This window comes from Salvelinus alpinus, chromosome 14 (genome assembly GCF_045679555.1).
Source record: "Salvelinus alpinus chromosome 14, SLU_Salpinus.1, whole genome shotgun sequence".
NCBI lineage: Eukaryota > Metazoa > Chordata > Actinopteri > Salmoniformes > Salmonidae > Salvelinus > Salvelinus alpinus.
This window is the reverse complement of record NC_092099.1, coordinates 35976096-35994762: the sequence shown is the minus strand read 5'-3', so window position 1 is coordinate 35994762 and position 18667 is coordinate 35976096. Positions and strand designations below refer to the sequence as shown.

Here is an 18667-nt window from a genome sequence, read left to right as displayed (position 1 = left end):
AAGTACATTTAAAATGGGGTACTTTTGAAATGTGGGTACTTTTTCCACCACTGCCTTTGGGGCTTGTGGAGGTCTTAGAACAAAACGGAAAACACATTGTGTTCGTTTGAGGCCGATATCGGTGGATGCAGTGGATTACATCGCAGCCCTATGATATCTCTAGCTTAAACAGACAGATTTGTATGGAGATTATTTCATTATGTTAATTATATTGACGCAAGGGTGCATCAATCAACTCTAGGGGGTTAACTTTCACCCACTTAATTGGCATCATATACACAATAGAGTACACAATTATCTTGAGTTGTCTAAAGCTGGTTTCTCATATTTCATCCTGTGCTGAAGTTAGTTAAATCAAATATTTCTGGCTTAGTATTGAGGTTACACATTATCTTCTTGTCAACAGGTGTTGTCGTGTCACATCCCATTCCTGGTGAGCTCAGTGGAGGACTTCAAGGATCACATTCCCAGAGAGACCGACATGAAGGTGAGAGACACAGTAGGACCTTTAAATGATGCTTCATGATGTCAAGGTTGTGGGTTCAGTTCCCACAAGGATCACATACACTGTACTGTAAATTGCTTTGGATTACATTTACATTTAAGCATCTGCTAAGTGGCATTTATTATTCATATTATTAATATGATATATAAATGGCTATTGTGTTTGAAGCAGACTGACTCTCTGATGTCCTGTATGTTGATCATCAGGTGGCCATGAATGTCTATGAGCTGTCCTCTGCAGCAGGCCTGCCCTGTGAGATAGACCCTGCCTTAGTGGTGGCCCTCTCCTCCCAGAAGTCAGGTAAGATAGGACGCGCCATACACTGCTGCATAACACAGCTGATACATGGAAGTCCATTTCTCTGTACGCACCATTGTTGAGGACGTCTCTATGATTGTGTATTCGATGAAATTATTGTTGAATAATGACTAACTGTAACAAGAACACATGTGAACTAGTATGCTGCACATCTTGAATTTAGTCAATCAGCCATTTACAATTTACATTTTGAATGAATGGATATGTTTAGTTGTTGAGCTGAAATGATGATGGCTATCATATGCCTCATAGCCTGAGTTACATGTCCACACACTGTGTATAGGGATGACTGATTCGCTGTTGAAATCTCAGAGTTTGAAAATAAATCTGTTAATAATGGCAAAGGGAGAGAGAGTTGGACAAGCATTAGAACTACATTCCCTGTTGTAGTCATGTATCAAACCAATGTTTTCATAAATTAAAAAGAAATACATGTCCTGTCAATTTTTCATAATCGCAACAGATACGCCAGGCTTTGTTTAGGTAATGTTTTAACACCCCAGCACCCCTGAGGGACGTGTTACTTAACAGGACATGTTGATGCTTATACACACTGGTATTAGTTTGTCAAGTCATGTAGCCTGCAGCCATATCCACAAAGTGCTGTCCATTCCATATGTGCGTCCCTTCACTTTTTCCACATTTTGTTACGTTACAGCCTTATTCTAAAATGTATGAAATAAAAAAGTCCTCATCAATCTACACACAATACCCCATAATGACAGGTTTTTAGAAATGTTTGCAAAATTATATATCTACAACTTGATTGGAGTCCACCTGTGGTAAATTCAATTGATTGGACATGATTTGGAAAGGCACACACCTGTCTAAATAAGGTCCCACAGTTCACAGTGCATGTCAGAGCAAAAACCAAGACACGAGGTTGAAGGAATTGTCCGTAGAGCTCCGAGACAGGATTGTGTCGAGGCACAGATCTGGGGAAGGGTTCCAAAAAATATCTTAAGCATTAAAGGTCCCGAAGGACACAGTGGCCTCCATCATTCTCAAATGGAAGAAGTTTGGAACCACCACGACTCTTCCTCGAGCTGGCCGACCAGCCAAACTGAGCAATCGGTGGAGAAGGGCCTTGGTCAGGGACGTGACCAAGAACCCGATGGTCACACTGACAGAGCTCCAGAGTTCCTCTGTGGAGATGGGAGAACCTTCCAGAAGGACAACCATCGCTGCAGCATTCCACCAATCAGGCCTTTATGGTAGAGCGGCCAGACGGAAGCCACTCCTCAGTAAAAGGCACATGACAGTCTGCTTGGAGTTTGCCTAAAGACACCTAAAGGACTCTCAGACCATGAGAAAGAAGATTCTCTGTTCTGATGAAACCAAGATCCTGAATGCCAAGTGTCACGTCTGGAGGAAACCTGGCACCATCCCTACGGTGAAGCATGGTGGTGGCAGCATCATGCTGTGGGGATGTTTTTCAGTGGCAGGGACTGGGAAATGAGTCAGGATCGAGGGAAAGATGAACGGAGCAAAGTACAGAGAGATCTTTGATGAAAACCTGCTCCAGAGAACTTAGGCCCTCAAACTGGGGCGAAGGTTCACCTTCCAACAGGACAATGACCCTAAGCACACAGCCACGACAACGCAGGAGTGACTTCGGGACAAGTCTCTGAATGTCCTTGAGTGGCCCAGCCAGAGCCCGGAATTGAACCCGATCAAACATCTCTGGAGTGACCTGAAAATAGCTGTGCAGCGACGCTCCCCATCCAACCTGACAGAGCTTGAGAAGATCTGCAGAGAAGAATGGGAGAAACTCTCCAAATACAGGTGTGCCAAGCTTGTAGCGTCATACCCAAGAAGACGTGAGGCTTTAATAGCTGCCAAAGGTGCTTCAACAAAGTACTAAGTAAACGGTCAGAATACTTACGTAAATGTCTAATTTCAGTTTAGTTTTGAGTTTTTTATTACAAAAATATCTAAACCTGTTTTTGCTTTGTCATTATGGGGTATTGTTTGTAGATTGAGGGGAAAATAGCTATTTAATCGATTTTAGAATTAGGCTGTAATTTAACAAAATGTGGAAAAAGTCAAGGGGTCTTAATACTTTCCGAATGCACTCTATGTCCCAAATGTTACCCTATTCCCAGAGATTCCTCTGTTTGCATCCCAAATGGCACCCTATCCCCTGTATAGGTGTCTGATCAAAAGTAGTGCACTATATAGGGAATAGGGTGCCATTTGGGACGAAGCCACTGGCTCTCCTCAAGTTCCCAGCCTCTCTCTGTTGCTCTAAGGAAAATACTCAATAACATTGCTTTAACTCTGTCAGAGCCATTAAGAGCCCTGCAGGCCTTTTGGCCAGCGAAGACATGTCTATTATGCCCCTGCTGTTCTTATACAAACCTCTGTTTAATATCAAAATAGTTATCAACCCTCAACTTCATCTCCTAGGATGCAAATGGCACTCTTTTCACTATGTAGTGCACTACTTTTGACCAGGGCCCATAGGGAGACCCATAAGGGTCTGGTCAAAAGTAGTGCAATATAGGATGCCATTTGGGAGGCACTCCTACCCCATGTTGGTTCCACATAGTTGAATCATCTCCCAGTGTTGTCCTGTTAATATAAATTACAGTTAATTACGGAGCCTTATTGCAGTTTGTCTTGGCTAGAGGGTCTTCGTGTTCAGATAATATCCAAATTTGATCCCCCCGATTTCCCCCAAACTGCTATTTTTATATATATTTTTCTCTATCATGATGCCAAGATAAAGGCGTGCTGTTAAGCTGTCATGGTGATGGTTTGTTAACAGACATTTCCCTTCTTTGGTAACAGAGAACATCAGTCCTGAGGAGGAGTACAAGATAGCGTGCCTGCTGATGGTCTTTGTGGCAGTCTCTATGCCCACCTTGGCAAGCAACGTCATGTCCCAGTATAGCCCTGCTATTGAAGGTACCTGTTTTTAGATACATGAAGTAAATGTTCTATGTACATTTTAAGTCTATTTGTTGTTATACTTATTGATATGGTTCCTTCATAATAGTCCTTGTTAACAGTGCTGTGACACAACCACAAATGAGAACATTGTGCAATATTTAGATTCTAACTAATGTCTGAGTCTTTAAAGGAAATTAAGTTCATGTATATATAATTTGATATACAGAAGAATATACATAACTGTCTTATGATTTATCTTGTTTGATATTGTACATTTAATTGTCTTAAGGACATTTTATGTTCATTTGTTGTTACATGTATATGGACTGATGTGGTTTAGTCTCAAGTTAACATTGTAGAAAGATATAGTAGATAGTTTTACCCACAGTGTTTAAAGATAGTCGAGACACTAATATCTACTTGTCTGTCATCCTTTCACAGGTCACTGCAACAACATCCACTGTCTGGCTAAAGCTATTAACCAGATCGCTGCAGCTTTATTCACCATCCACAAGGGCAGCATCGAGGACCGCCTCAAAGAGTTCCTCGCAGTACGTTTTATAGTAATAGCCCATTTGGTTTATACCACACATTTCTCTCCACCCTTTCTTATTATTTATTATAAGCAGCTCTCTTCTTTCATCTGTTTTCTATTTAATCTCTCTGGTGGGTTTTTCAAAATGCTAGCAAGTGTATGCTAAATGGCACACTTCCCTATATAGTGCACTTCTTTTGGGCCCTGGAATAGGGTGCTATTTGGGACAGAGCCAAGGTCGTGTAAGAATTTATTACACACAGCGTGGGAGGAGGCAGGATATTTATTTTATTTCATTTTTTATTTTCATGACCGGGATTGATAAACAGTAATGTTCCATAAACCTTCTGCGATTCTAAATCATTTTTTATTTTAATATCTGAAATGAGTTTTCCTGGATGCCGGGGCTTTTTCTGCATCGCTTCGGAGGAGGGTACAGCACACCACCAACCTTGTTTTCCCCTCTGTGTTTCCATTGGAATTATTCCTCATAAAATGTTGTCTCTTACTTTGTATTGCGCTCCAATATTGTATTACTACAACCGTGTTAAAATATGTAATGCTGTCTCCAGTCTGATACCATGTGAGATGCAGCCCAAGCCCCGTCCTCTTTGAAACCCTGCAGTGTTTAGTTAAAATCCAAGAGGCAAGGTTAGAGTGGTAGACTTTAAATGTCTGGTAACATTGTGCTTTAAATGTCTAGTAACATTGTGCTTTAAATGTCTAGTAACATTGTGCTTTAAATGTCTAGTAACATTGTGCTTTAAATGTCTAGTAACATTGTGCTTTAAATGTCTAGTAACATTGTGCTTTAAATGTCTAGTAACATTGTGCTTTAAATGTCTAGTAACATTGTGCTTTAAATGTCTAGTAACATTGTGAAACTGATAGAAGAGACACAAGTGCTTCTATACATTTGGGACCGGTTTCCGCAGACACAGATAAATCTTACAGGACAAAACGTTTGAGTTTGCTGTTTAGTTCAGAAATGGGATTAATCTGTGTCTGGGAAACCGGCCCTCGGTGTGAGTTGTTTTCTCCGGTGCAGCTTGGTGACTTGTAGAAACATTGTGAAAAGACACCATGCTTCTTTCAGTGTTAAACTTTACATTTGACATTTGAGTCGTTTAGAAGACAATCTTATCCAGAGTGACTTACAAGAGCAATTAGGGTTGAGTGCCTTGCTCAAGGGAACATTGACATTTTGGCTACTGGCACAACACTCTTAACTGCTAGGCTATCTGCCGCCCCATTTTTAAGTTGTTCTTAAAGCTTCTAGTTCTTCACCATTCTTCTACACAGTCCGTTGAAACTGATTTAAACTCTCCCATGCAGCTTGCCTCCTCCAGTTTGCTGAAGATCGGCCAGGAGACTGACAAAACCACAACAAGGAACAGAGAATCTGTCTACTTGCTCCTGGATATGGTGAGTCACATACTGTATGAATGAGTCCCAAATGGCATCCTATTCCCTATATAGTGCACTACTATATAGGGCCCTATAGGCCATGGTCAAAAGTAGTGCAGTATATAGGGAATAGGGTGCCATTTGGGATGCAGATTAATGTTCTATTTTAACCCTTTATTTAACCAGGAAGTCCTGTTTAGGTCAGAAGAAATGTTTCTCAAAGGAGACCTGGGAAATTCATTTAGGAGAGAGTCCTATACTAAAAATTGATGATACTATATCAAACCGAATGACTAAGAGTTGCAGATTAATAAAGTTAGGCTTACTATAAATAAGGATTACAATAGTCCAAGTAGATTGGAGTTTTACTGTATACTGTAGCACTTGAACTTTGAACTTGACATGCATTATGACTAAGCTAGCCATCATCTAACACATTGTCACATCATCTAATTATCATCTAGCCATCACCTAACTAACACATGTAATATACCAGTTGGTTCCAAGGTCAACATTCTCACTAGCATTGGCCAGCCCAAAGTAGAAAGAAAAGGAAGAGAATCGCATAACCTCTTTCTACTGGAAAATGAGCAGAGCACTATTTTCCTTGGAAAATGAACAGAGCACTATTTTCTTTCTGACTGTATCGAAAATTACATATGCAGTCATGCATACACATGTATGGTCTTTTGATCAGAGATGCTTACTCATTGGTCTGTGGGATTTGCTTTCCTTTGAAGAATAATCTACAGGAGGGAGGTTGTTGAATAGAAAGACAACTGTAATGGAAAGAAGGAAGAATCAGCCACAGTCTTTATCCTGCAGTGGACCTGGCATAGGATAGAACACACACACGGAGGCACGCACACACACTCACACACACACCCTTCTGCCTTATCCATTGGGATACTCTGCCCCGATAACATAGAGAACAAGGCAAGATCACAAAAGTGTGATTAAACTTAATCTGCATCCCAAATGGCACCCTATTCCCTATATAGCACACTACTTTTGACCAGAGCCGTATGTGGGCCCTGGTCAAAAGTTGTGCACTTATATAGGGAATAGGGAATAATGCCATTTGGGATGAATTCTATGTGTAACTTTGTTCTCACAGTGTTTATTTTGGGTTGTATCCTTATCCATCTGTGTGTTTTCTCTACCAGATTGTGCAGGAGTCCCCATTCCTGACCATGGACCTTCTGGAGTCCTGCTTCCCCTATGTGCTACTCCGTAACGCATACCACGCCGTCTACAAGCAGAGTGTGCCTTCCTCAACCTGAAAGCCCTGAGAGGAGGTGAAAAGAGGAGGAGGAGGAGAGGCTAGAGAGGAGGAGGAGGAGAGGCTAGAGAGGAGGAGGAGGAGAGGCTAGAGAGGAGGAGGAGGAGAGGCTAGGGAGGAGAGGCTAGAGAGGAGGAGGAGGAGAGGCTAGAGAGGAGGAGGAGGAGAGGCTAGAGAGGAGGAGGAGGAGGAGAGGCTAGAGAGGAGGAGAGGCTAGAGAGGAGGAGGAGGAGAGGCTAGAGAGGAGGAGGAGAGGCTAGAGATGAGAGGCTAGGGAGGAGGAGAGGCTAGAGAGGAGGAGGAAGAGGAGGAGAGGCTAGAGAGGAGGAGGAGAGGCTAGAGAGGAGGAGGAGAGGCTAGAGAGGAGGAGAGGCTAGAGAGGAGGAGTAGGAGGAGAGGCTAGAGAGGAGGAGAGGCTAGCGAGAGAGGCAGGGAGGCTGGAGAGAGAGAGAGAAAGGCAGGGAGGCTAGCGAGAGAGAGAAAGGCAGGGAGGCTAGCGAGAGAGAGAAAGGCAGGGAGGCTAGCGAGAGAGAGAAAGGCAGGGAGGCTAGCGAGAGAGAGAAAGGCAGGGAGGCTAGCGAGAGAGAGAGAGAGGCAGGGAGGCTAGCGAGAGAGAGAGAGAGGCAGGGAGGCTAGCGAGAGAGAGAGAGAGGCAGGGAGGCTAGAGAGAGAGAGGCAGGGAGGCTAGCGGAGAGAGAGAGAGAGAGAGAGGCAGGCGGGGACGCTCCCTGCCTAGCGAGAGAAAGCGGTTTTGTCTGGAGCCTTAGCATGCAGAGAGTGAAGAAGACAACACCAGGGGCCTTATGCATCAAGCTTCTCAGAGTAGGAGTGCTAATTTGAGATCAGTTTTGATTTTATATTTTATTTGGATCCCACTGCTAATCTCTTCCTGGAGTCCAAACAGGAAACAAAACAACAAATGGAATACATAATATACATAACACTACAGAATACACTACATAATACAATGCTTAATACAATACTTAATACAATGCAGAATACACTACATAATACAATACTTAATACAATGCAGAATACACTACATAATACAATGCAGAATACACTACATAATACAATACTTAATACAATGCAGAATATAATACAAAATATATAAAAATGTCTGTCTCTTCACAGTCCCCGTTGTGCCGTAAGGTGTTCTTTTATCCATTTGTTTTAATCTGGTTGTATTGCTAGTTTGAGTTATCCTGGGTGGTAGAGAGTTCCATGCAGTCATGGCTCTATTTAATACTGTGCATTTCCCAGCCTCTGTTCTGGACCTAGGGGACTGTGAAGATACTTCTGGCTGCATGTCTTGTGTGGTACCAATGAATGTTTGAACTATGTGCCAACTGCTTGAACAAACAGTTTGATACCTTTAACCAATCAACACCTGGCAAAAAAAGACTTTGAGCCAAGAGAGATTGACATGCATACCACTGACATCCGCCCTCTGTATACATTTTCAGTGCAATATGTGCTGCTTTGTTCTGGATCAACTGCAATTTTCCTATGTCCTTCTTTGCCGCACAAGTCTACACACCTGGGCAGTAGTCCAAGTGTGACAAAACTAGGGCCTGTAGGACCTGTCTGGTTGATTTCGATGCCAAGAAAGCAGAGCAACTTCTTATCATGAACAGAAGTCTTCCCATTTTAGCAACCATTTAGTCTATATGTTTTGACCATGACAGTTTGCTAGCTAGGGTTACACCCAGCAGTTACATGGACAGGGGACCTGATCCTAGATCAGAACTCCTACTCTGAGACGCTTGATACATGCAGGCAGCCCCAGAGCCCTATACTGAGAATATAAGTATATGGCTCTGGACAACTTGAGAGTCTGATATGATGATGTGACCATTGTGGGTGTGCTGTGTTTCATCTTCTGTCTTAAAGAAAACAAAAAATAATATTATTGGTTTTGTGGGATCAGGGTTTTTTCTTTTCACCCAGTTTTATGAATGAGTAATTTGTTTACTTAAATGAATCTGATGTAAGCTTTGTTGACAATGATCAGTGGTACACTACTACTTAATTACATTTTTGAATACTGTCTTAGTTTTTCAGTTTCTAAATATTGAATGGGTTAAAAAATGTAACACTAAAATTGCTATTAAGGTTAAAGTGAAGCATTGCAATGTGCAAAACTAATTGCAGATTTTTGGAAAAATTATGATACACAGTTATTACATTCACCATCATCATCTGTTGATTATTACAGTATGTGTATTTGTGAATTTGTGTTAATTACATTCTTGTGTTCTTTTGAGATATTTGCCAAACTGTTGAGAAACCATAGCATTTATATTATTTGGAGCTAAGCTAAAATGTTGGTATTAAACTTAAATATTATGAAAAGTGGTAACAGATGGTTGATATTTGTATAAAGCATAGAATAATTTTTTAACTAAATGCATTGGCATAACCACTCCATTGTACCTGTCTGTACGGTATACAATAAACATTCTTTCATATTTATTGAATGTTAATAAATAGCTCTCCTTTTACCACTTTTATATGTTTTCGATGTTTCAATGAACCGTGTATCCTCCATAACGTGACCAATAAATCTTAGGCTATATCCACTTACTGGCCTAATGTGGGATTTCTTTGTTGTTGACATGTTTGAATCTAAACTTCAGGACACAAAATGCTATACATACTCAGACAGACATACAGTACTACGATTAGCCTAATCATTTTAACTTGAGTTTGCATTTGAGACATTCGTTTAGAGAATTGTCCACAAAAGTTCAAGCTGTCACACTTGGCAGCTAATTGTCAAACTCACATTGACCTGATTGTGTTATTGAGTTGGCTTCTCAGTATTCTGAAACAAAGGTTGTCTAGAACTTGAAGGTCTTTCCTAGAACAGTTGTATTTTCGTAGGCCAATATTGGTCTTAGTCACTTGGTTCGTGCTTCTTTTTTTTTTTTGCTGTCAAAATATTAGTGGGGAAGTGTTCCTCCGCTCTGAGGGTCCCGGCCAGCAGCCCTCACATTGACGTTCCCCTGGTCATCATGTTAAACACCCCCTCAGTCACGTGATCACACACACACACACAAGCACACACACACACACGATCAGTAGTTTCCGTGTTATAGTTTGACTGGAGGAACAAATGTGAACATTCTAATAATGGCTGACAGGTAATCAGACGACCCTTTGATCTACAAATCTTAAATCCTAAATCTGCTCTCTTTTCCACTGGTACAGCATTGTGAGAAACTAAATGAAAAGGCTCTTTAAGAAGCTTTCATAACAGAGTAATTTGCTCCACTTTATTTGGCCTAATTTTGTATGGATCCAGAAAACTCTGAAATGGTAATTAATTAAATAGTGAACACTGAAATGGTGAATACTGTATCTTAATTATAATTAACTATTTGACCCTATATGACCTCTTGGTCACATGTAATGTAAACGATCCCTTTAAAATCCTCCATGCTGTTCATTGTATATTATTTAAACACTGCATAAAGGATGCTATTTAACACATTCTTAATCTTGTCAACAGTCAATGATCCTATTAACACTCATCAAAGACAATTGTGTTGTGTTTACACTAATAATTAGGCTTGATTAAAGTTTATTGTGTACTTAGCACTGTCCTCATATGTCTTTAGATGTGTGACTTTATAAGGGTTTCATGACTTTACTTTTAATCCAAATAGAAATGAATAGGCCTAGCTACTGAAATTAGTTAGGCTATATAGCCTATTCCATAACGACCAAGCATTTCAAAGAAGGCTGTGGGACAAGCTATCCAGCCCTGCTTGGTATTGGCTTGAAGCAAGAGAGTAGGAGTGTCCTGGGTCAGACTGAGGCATGATGATGATGCGGAGGGGTAAAAAAGCTGGTCCCGCACTGTGCGGTCACTGCGATTCCAGCGAGCAATCACTGCAGCGCAAACTGGTCTAGGGAGGAAGGGATAGAGAGAGCGGAGCCACCAGCCCAGCCCACTTCCCTCCGCAATATGATCACACACGCGCTGATGGAATAAGCAACAAAAAAACAGTGGGAAAACTAAAGGAATCTCCACGTTATCTCCCGCTAGGAATTCGATTCGAATAGGCTTTGTTGTTTTGGTTTTACGCACGAAAGATGACTTTCGTTCCTTCTACGTGACGCTAAGTTTGGACACGTCCAGGTAGACAGACAACTTTCGACAGCGACTTTAGGGCTATAGATTTTAGGATTGCATTGAAGTTTATCCATGCCGACTTCATAACAAGGCATTGCATTTAGATTTCATTTTTAAAATTTTGTTATCCTAAACCACCTGTCTGAATATAACTGAGGATGATCATGTTTTCACACGAGTTCTTCGTCTCCTTCCTCGCGGTTACCTGTCTGTTTGGGATACCCAGAGCGTCCGCAGCGGCATGCGAGCCCATCCGGATCCCACTGTGCAAGTCCATGCCCTGGAACATGACGAAAATGCCCAACCACCTCCACCACAGCACCCAGGCGAACGCAGTCCTAGCGATTGAGCAGTTTGAAGGGCTTCTTGGCACTCAGTGCAGTCCAGATTTACTGTTCTTCCTGTGCGCCATGTACGCTCCAATATGCACTATTGACTTCCAACACGACCCTATCAAGCCCTGCAAGTCGGTGTGTGAACGGGCGAAGTGCGGCTGTGAACCGGTGATGAAGCGGTATAATCACACCTGGCCAGAGAGCTTGGCCTGCGAGGATCTGCCAGTCTATGACCGGGGAGTCTGTATCTCGCCAGAGGCCATTGTCAAAGCAGAAGGACCAGGTAGGATAAGGGTGATTATGATGATTCCATGGTGTATTTCTGAAATAGATATTGTGAATAAATATACCTCACATAATATAAAGAGAGGGAGATCAAAGGGAAAATATGATGATGATGATGATGTTGTACAATTCTCTACATCAGCCACTTGTAAGTAAATATTATTCCTCTCTTCCTCAGACAACCCCTATTATCAAGACGCCTCAAAATGCTCACCTGGTAAGATCCATGTGACCCTTGAATATGTTCCCAAAATAAAGTGACAAAAAAATGTAACCACAGTTGCCTATTTTATTAGAGGCTACTTGTGAAGTTGATATATTGTACTGTTCTTCAGTGAAAATGTTCTCATCATAGTTATTTTTATTCAGAATCAACTCCTGACTTTCCAAGTGACTCTCACAATGTCAACTGTAAAGGAGCCAACAATGGTAAAATTATATTCAAACTTTCTTTGCTTTATCTAAACATTTGAATACTTTTGCATGGAGCTGTTTTTGTCCTAACATACTGAAAATGTAACCTAATGTGCTTAGAAATGTCTACATTTTTGGCTATTGAATTTAGTGCTGAAGAATCTTTTCTGTACAGTATTATGTTAGAATATGATATAGATTTTGATGTCATATGTTTTTCATTACATTCATTTCAAGAATGTAATATTGCTGTTCAAAAACCAGATATTCTACAATGAATCACATCCTTTTATTGTTTCAGATCGATGCAAGTGCAAGTCGGTAAGACTGGGTCTCAAGACCTACCTAAAGAGTAATTACAACTATGGTGGGTTATTTTCTGTATGATTTTTTAGGCAATTATTTTTGCAGTTCTGAAGTGAGTGAGTGAGAGAAGATTCCAGAATGAGAGAGATATAGTTAGCTGATTATTACAATGCATGATATTATCATTGTCCTAAAACTCTGGATGTTATTCCAGACACAGATTAAACCTAGTCCTGGAGTAAAAAGCACTCTCAATGGAATCTCCATCAAACGCGCTTTTTAGTCCTGGACTAGGCTTAATTCATATCCAGGAAACCGGCCCTGAATGTTCAGTCAAACAAATTGGCTTTCAAATGTAAAGGATCCTAAAATAATCAAATGAACTAAAATCATGTTTAATCTTTTCCTCCCAGTGATTCGTGCGAGGGTGAAGGAGATTAGAAGCAGAAATCATGATCTAAGTGCCATCGTGGAGGTCAAAGACATCCTGAAGTCTTCCTTAGTGAACATCCCTCGTGATACAGTCACACTGTACTACAACTCTGGCTGTCCCTGTCCTCCTCTCACTGCCAACGACGAGTACATCATCATGGGTTACGAGAACGAGGAGAGATCCAGGTACGTCTTTAGCCAGTCGTATTACTGTATCTCTATTAGCAACAATCATTCATGCAATAATGTATATATTATTGTGTACATCAGCAGAGCTGTCAATTCCAAATTTCATAATTGAATTGGAATGGAACTTTCAGTTTACTTCCTGAATTGAAATGGAATTGACTCCAACCCTGTTGTACATTTTTAAGGAGGGCAGTAGGACCTACTGTAGCCTACTTCCAGCTTTATGTAATTCATACCACATTGTAACTCATATGCCAACCACCTGTCTGTAGGCTTCTGCTCATCGAAGGCTCCATTGCACAGAAGTGGAAGGACCGTATGGGGAGGAAGGTGAGGCGTTGGGACCAGAGCCGGGGGAACTCGGGGAGAAGCAATATGCGGAGGAGCCGCCACTGATCAACCAAGACGCGTCCCTGTGCAATGATGATCGGGTTGCAAAATTCCAAATTCCCCAAAATTCCACAACTTTCCCAAAATTCCAAGTTTTCTGGAATCAGGAGGGAATAAGCAAGAAATCTGTAATCCTCCAACTGTGAATTCTGGGAATTTGGGGAAAGTTACCAGAATGTTGCAACCCTAAATGATGACATATGGGACAACATATGGAGATAGAAAGAAAAGTGTTTGCAGACAGAAAACTGAAATTGCACTATTGCACGTTTTTTTTTTCAAAACTGTTGTAGCTGAATGTAGATTATTTTTTAGTTGTTGCTTTGTTTTGTATTATATTTGTTTATAATTCTTTTTTGTGTGTGTATTTTCATTTTTTTTTTTGCACAAACAAAATGTTCATTTAACAGTGCTGAGTGTGTGTACAGTTGGACGAGACTTGCGAGGGACTTTACTGGAAGAGTGACAGGGACTGCATCCTACATGGCACCCTATTTACTATATAGGGAACTTTGGACTTGGCCCAGGCTCTGGTCAAAAGTAGTGAACTATATAGGAAAATAGGGTGTCATTTAGGATGCACAAAGGTCTTAGCACAGCATTATGTTAGAAGCACTCTAAAGAAAAATTGTGGATATTTATCTAGCAGCTAGAGACTGCACATGGGATGAAGTGGATGTCTTTAAGATACCAAAGTGCTTTTATGATGGGGTGCTCTGTTATGCTTTATTTCTTTTAAAGGAAACACAAACAAGTTGTAATCTGGCTATTTTCCACTACAAGAGGATTTAACACGTTTCAAAGGAGAAAAATGAACAAAGGATGAGGAAGGTGGGAGGGGGACATATTTTTTTGTCAGTATGCGAAGAAAAGTCAGAATGATCCAAGAAGACAGAGTATATCATGTCATTGATGACAACACAAAACACGACAACATTGAGCTATTGAAATAATGATTGCATTACATGTAATATGTCTCCCGGCTTAGCGCTGTCTGTTTGTCTGTCTGTGGAACAAAAAGGTTGAATTGCTTTCTTATATGTCTCATGCTTTGGAGCTCTGATGATTTGCTAGGTTTCTTTCTTCTAGTCGTTTTTGGTGCTTTGGGTTTTTCTAAACTGAACTGTAGTTTTATACTTCTCATATACATCACTCTGGTTTGTCTTCGTACACAACATACATACATATATCAATCTATGAAATGCTAACCACCACTCAATTGTGATTGTAAATCTGATTTGAGTGCTTTATTAAACATTGTCTGGCTGGTGTCATGTCCAACGCATAGTCCATGTCTGTATGAGCTGTCTTGCACATAATGTGATCAGAACATGTTTTTATTCCGAAACAATATTTTCCTCAGCAAACACGTAGTGTACAGTATTACCAGAACCAGTATAGCCTAACCTACTTGAAGAAATCAACCTGTCCACAATTTAAACTAAATTGACCCGACTAAACTACAACATGGGTAGCCATGACTGACTAGCCTAACACTTCAACATATTGAGAGAAGCTTGTTGAGAAGTCTGGATGGTACTGTAAATGAACAGGAGTAAAAGTAATGAAGAGGGAAGCTGTATGTATGAGTGGCTACCATGTTGAGGAAAGTCAGAGAGAGAATCTGGACTGAGGCCAAATCAGCGTACTGCTCGCCTGCTCCCTCCCGGCCTATGAAAGCATTCATGCTCTTAGTCAGAGGGAGTCTGTTTATCATCCAACAGTACACAGTCTCCAAACCAATCGATAGGGAAAGAGTGTCGACCTCTAATGTGAAATAATGCTTGTTTTGACATACAGTGGCTTGCTCGCTGTGAACAGACAAAGCTTGGCCTTGCGCAGTGACAGACAGAAGCAGCAAAACAGATTCTCCTCACACTAAAAGAGGTCTACCAATGTTACATGAACCATACAAAGTTTATTAGTTTGTGAAGCAACCTAATTCACCACTCAAATGAAGAATAGAGTGTGTAGTAAAAAATGCACAATAGAACAAGAATACAATTCATAATTTAACTATTTTACTGTTGCTTACTTGTCATATGAAACTAAATATGAAAGTGGATAGTGTATTATTTGTCACCCAGGTCAGCGATAATACTGAGGTCTTGAATGCTTCCTGGCCCACACTACTGTACGTCATCAAAGATTCTAAATCTCCCTATGTGAAGTCCATAGACTAAGAATGATGATCATTCTATTTCTATGACAACGGCATCCTGTCGGGTGCTGCCAGAACCTTATTTACAGGTGAGCAGAGATGAAGTGTAGGGGAGGAATATATGAGTGAGGAGACTCAACTTAATCATGGACTGTCTGTGGTGAGTTTATGAGATAATGAACACAAAATTAACTTGTTATAACAAGCCCACCTCGATGTTAGGTCCATGAATTGGGAGGCCATCTTCAGCCATACACACGCAGGCATGCACAGGTGCACACACACACTACTACCTCTGACTTGTTTTACTGCAACCTGACACTTGGGATAAATCACTCTCATAATTAATCTGTCCCACCTTCTGCATTTTACTCACGTAACTTATGCACCATATGGAAACCATCAAATCCCAGTACAGTGCAGTGAGAGATGTAAATCTTGTTTACCGGCGTAGCCGCTCTGCTCAGTGCTGGGTTGTGTCCCAAATAGCACCCAATTCCCTATAGTGCACTACCCTTTGGGCCAGGGTCAAAAGTAGTGCACTATCTAGGGAACAGGGTGTCATTTGGACACAGATCAAGTGGTGTGAGATCATGGAGGGGGCACCACTCTGTTCCAGGCCAGCGCCTTCCTGCCTCCCTAAACACATTACTGACTGGGTTTATAAGACACATATTTAATGACTTCCATAAGAGCACAGTGAGTGACACACCATCAAGCCCTACTGTACCCGCTACCTCTCGGCTGAAAGCTGGAACTATAGGCCAGATAAAGTGCACTTTTAATCACTCTTCACTCTGCAAAAGGAGTGATTTTATTTCACATTATGACTTTGCAATAATGGAATTATGCATCAACTCTAAAACTATTTCATTAGAGTTGCCATTTGTCATTCTCTCATTCTTCGCAATGACGCATGCTGAGAAACTATTCCCTGACTCCAGAATATTCACCTCTATCTGCTCTCCTTCTATCTGTTCCTCTCCTCTACCTCGCTGGGGAGACTGAGGCAGTATCTACCCGTTTCCCATGAAAGCTCAGCAGCCCTGTTTCCTGTGCTGGAGCTCAGGGGAAGGCAGGGGGGAGGTGACGGGGTGGGGAGAACCCTGGGTCAAAGCCCTCCCTGGCTCAATGCTCAGAGGCTGTGGCTGGAGAGAGAGAGAGATGAAACGGTCCAGGGATGAGAACACAGTGGCAACACATCAAACTCATCTCTCTCTCTCTTTCCATCTCTTCTCCATCTCTCTATTTCCATATTTTCTCCATCTCTCTCGCTCTCTCTCTCCATCTTTTCTCCATCCCTCTCTCTCTCTCTTGCTCTCTCTCTCTGTCAGAAACCTCTGTTTTCTCTGTCCTCACCGGTTTGCGGTACGCACCGACCACCATCACATAGAGAACACACTGGAACAAAATCTCTCATCACCACAAGCGACCCCTTTGGACCCTTTGGAGGAGATGGCTGATCTGTTCCGTCCTCATCCTCTGGCTTTATGAGTAGAAGAGCCACATGTTAGAAGAATTAGCTAGGAAGCATATCAAGACCGGACAAAATGTGTTTAACCAGTGTCCCAGCTGGTTCCATGGTTGCTTTTGTCCCATGTCCAATGCAAACTAACTTGCGTCAGATAAGATTTACCAGGCTGCAACAGACCCTAATGGATTATCTTGTGGTTTATCATTGGTAGAAGTGTGAACGGGCCAGACCATGGGCGTTAGAAGAGTGAAACATGAAGTTTGGGTAGATGTATAGAGACAGGTTCTGTGCTGCTGCTTTTCTGCTTATTGCCCAGGCCCAGCGTGTTTAATGTTCCCCCTGGAGAGATGACCTCTACTTCCCCTGCTGATGGCTGGCTTCAACGAGGCTTCGCTGAGCCTGTTTGCTGGGCCTCAGGGTGACTGAATGATTGCTCCATGTTTATTTTCCTCTGAGAGGTGGAAAAACCCCACCCACCCGACCAACCCGGGGCCACTGGAATGGGTTGGAGCGGAGAGCTGTGGAGCGGTGTAGAGCTGGCAGCCCTTCCACCATTTCTGGCGTCAGTGAGTTGTAACACCTTATAACCACAGTGTGGTTTTTATGAGGGGAACATTGAAGTTCACGGAAAACACACAATATAACTTTGAAAGTGTACGTCATTTGAAATAACCATTAGAAAAAATATTGGAATTTTGTTTTGTGTTATAAGCTTTAAATTTCATTGGATAATAGTTCAACTGAGAGAGTTTGGTTTTTATTTGTAGCTACGTTCCTAAATTAATTTGCTCAAACTGTGTGCAGCAGCCACAGACTAGAATGAAAAAGGTCGGTTCACACAATGAAAAAGTGTCAGGCTAAGTAACGTACACGGGGAGTCCCGTGTGGCCCCTATCCTATCTGTTTATGTGTTTCACATAGTGGTTACTTATACCCAGGAGCCCTCTATTCAAGTTAATGGCTTTTCTCCATCAAGTGCCTGACTTACATTCTCAATTAGAGTGCCTATAAAGTTACCCACAGGCTGTAACTTCACACTGGATTACACTGAGGAAGAATAGAATAGCATTTTCAATCTTCATGTATTGCTTCCATACCTCTCCTTGTCTCAAACCAGGGACTTTCTGAACACATCAACAACAGTCACCCACGAAGCATCGTTACCTATCTGTTCACAAAAGCCATGGCCCTTGCAGAGCAAGGGAAACAACTACATTAAGGTCTCAGAGCGAGTGGCATCAGCGATTGAACGCTACGTATCGCTAACTAGCTAGGCATTTCACACCGGCTACATTGAGAACAAAACAATACCTACCTGTCCAGGGACTTTTATTTTTTATTTTTTATTTCACCTTTATTTAACCAAGTAGGCTAGTTGAGAACAAGTTCTCATTTACAACTGCAACCTGGCCAAGATAAAGCAAAGCAGTGCGACACAAACAACAACACAGAGTTACACATGGAATAAACAAACATACAGTCAAAGGCACAATAGAAAAAGTATATATACAGTGTGTGCAAATGAGGTAAGATAAGGGAGGGAAGGCAATAAATAGGCCATAGTGGCGAAATAATTACAATTTAGCAATTTATTTATT

General features: G+C 41.5%; 2 protein-coding genes across 10 annotated transcripts in view; both read left to right on the top strand.

Annotated features, from left to right (window-relative positions):
• LOC139538872 (nck-associated protein 1-like) overlaps positions 1 to 7067 on the top strand; it is a 69558-nt gene extending 62491 nt beyond the window's left edge. For all 8 annotated transcript variants that reach the window (XM_071341388.1, XM_071341386.1, XM_071341387.1 and 5 more), the window contains 6 exons: positions 407 to 487; positions 712 to 805; positions 3617 to 3733; positions 4160 to 4269; positions 5589 to 5678; positions 6827 to 7067. In XM_071341388.1, coding sequence (XP_071197489.1) covers positions 407 to 487; positions 712 to 805; positions 3617 to 3733; positions 4160 to 4269; positions 5589 to 5678; positions 6827 to 6943 — 609 coding nt within the window. In that variant the 3' untranslated portion in view covers positions 6944 to 7067. The remainder of the gene's footprint in view (positions 1 to 406; positions 488 to 711; positions 806 to 3616; positions 3734 to 4159; positions 4270 to 5588; positions 5679 to 6826) is intronic.
• Positions 7068 to 10803: 3736 nt separating this feature from the next.
• On the top strand, positions 10804 to 14715 carry LOC139538871 (secreted frizzled-related protein 3-like). 2 transcript variants are annotated; one of them, XM_071341379.1, is made up of 7 exons: positions 10804 to 11089; positions 11310 to 11701; positions 11882 to 11920; positions 12073 to 12132; positions 12419 to 12484; positions 12837 to 13041; positions 13317 to 14715. In XM_071341379.1, the coding sequence occupies exons 2-7, from the start codon at positions 11359 to 11361 to the stop codon at positions 13438 to 13440; spliced, it is 837 nt and encodes a 278-aa protein (XP_071197480.1). In that variant the 5' UTR covers positions 10804 to 11089; positions 11310 to 11358; the 3' UTR covers positions 13441 to 14715. The 2 variants fall into 2 exon arrangements, with proteins under 2 accessions (XP_071197480.1, XP_071197479.1); XM_071341378.1 differs by lacking the exon at positions 10804 to 11089 and having other exon boundaries at positions 11097 to 11701.
• Positions 14716 to 18667: the final 3952 nt, after the last annotated feature.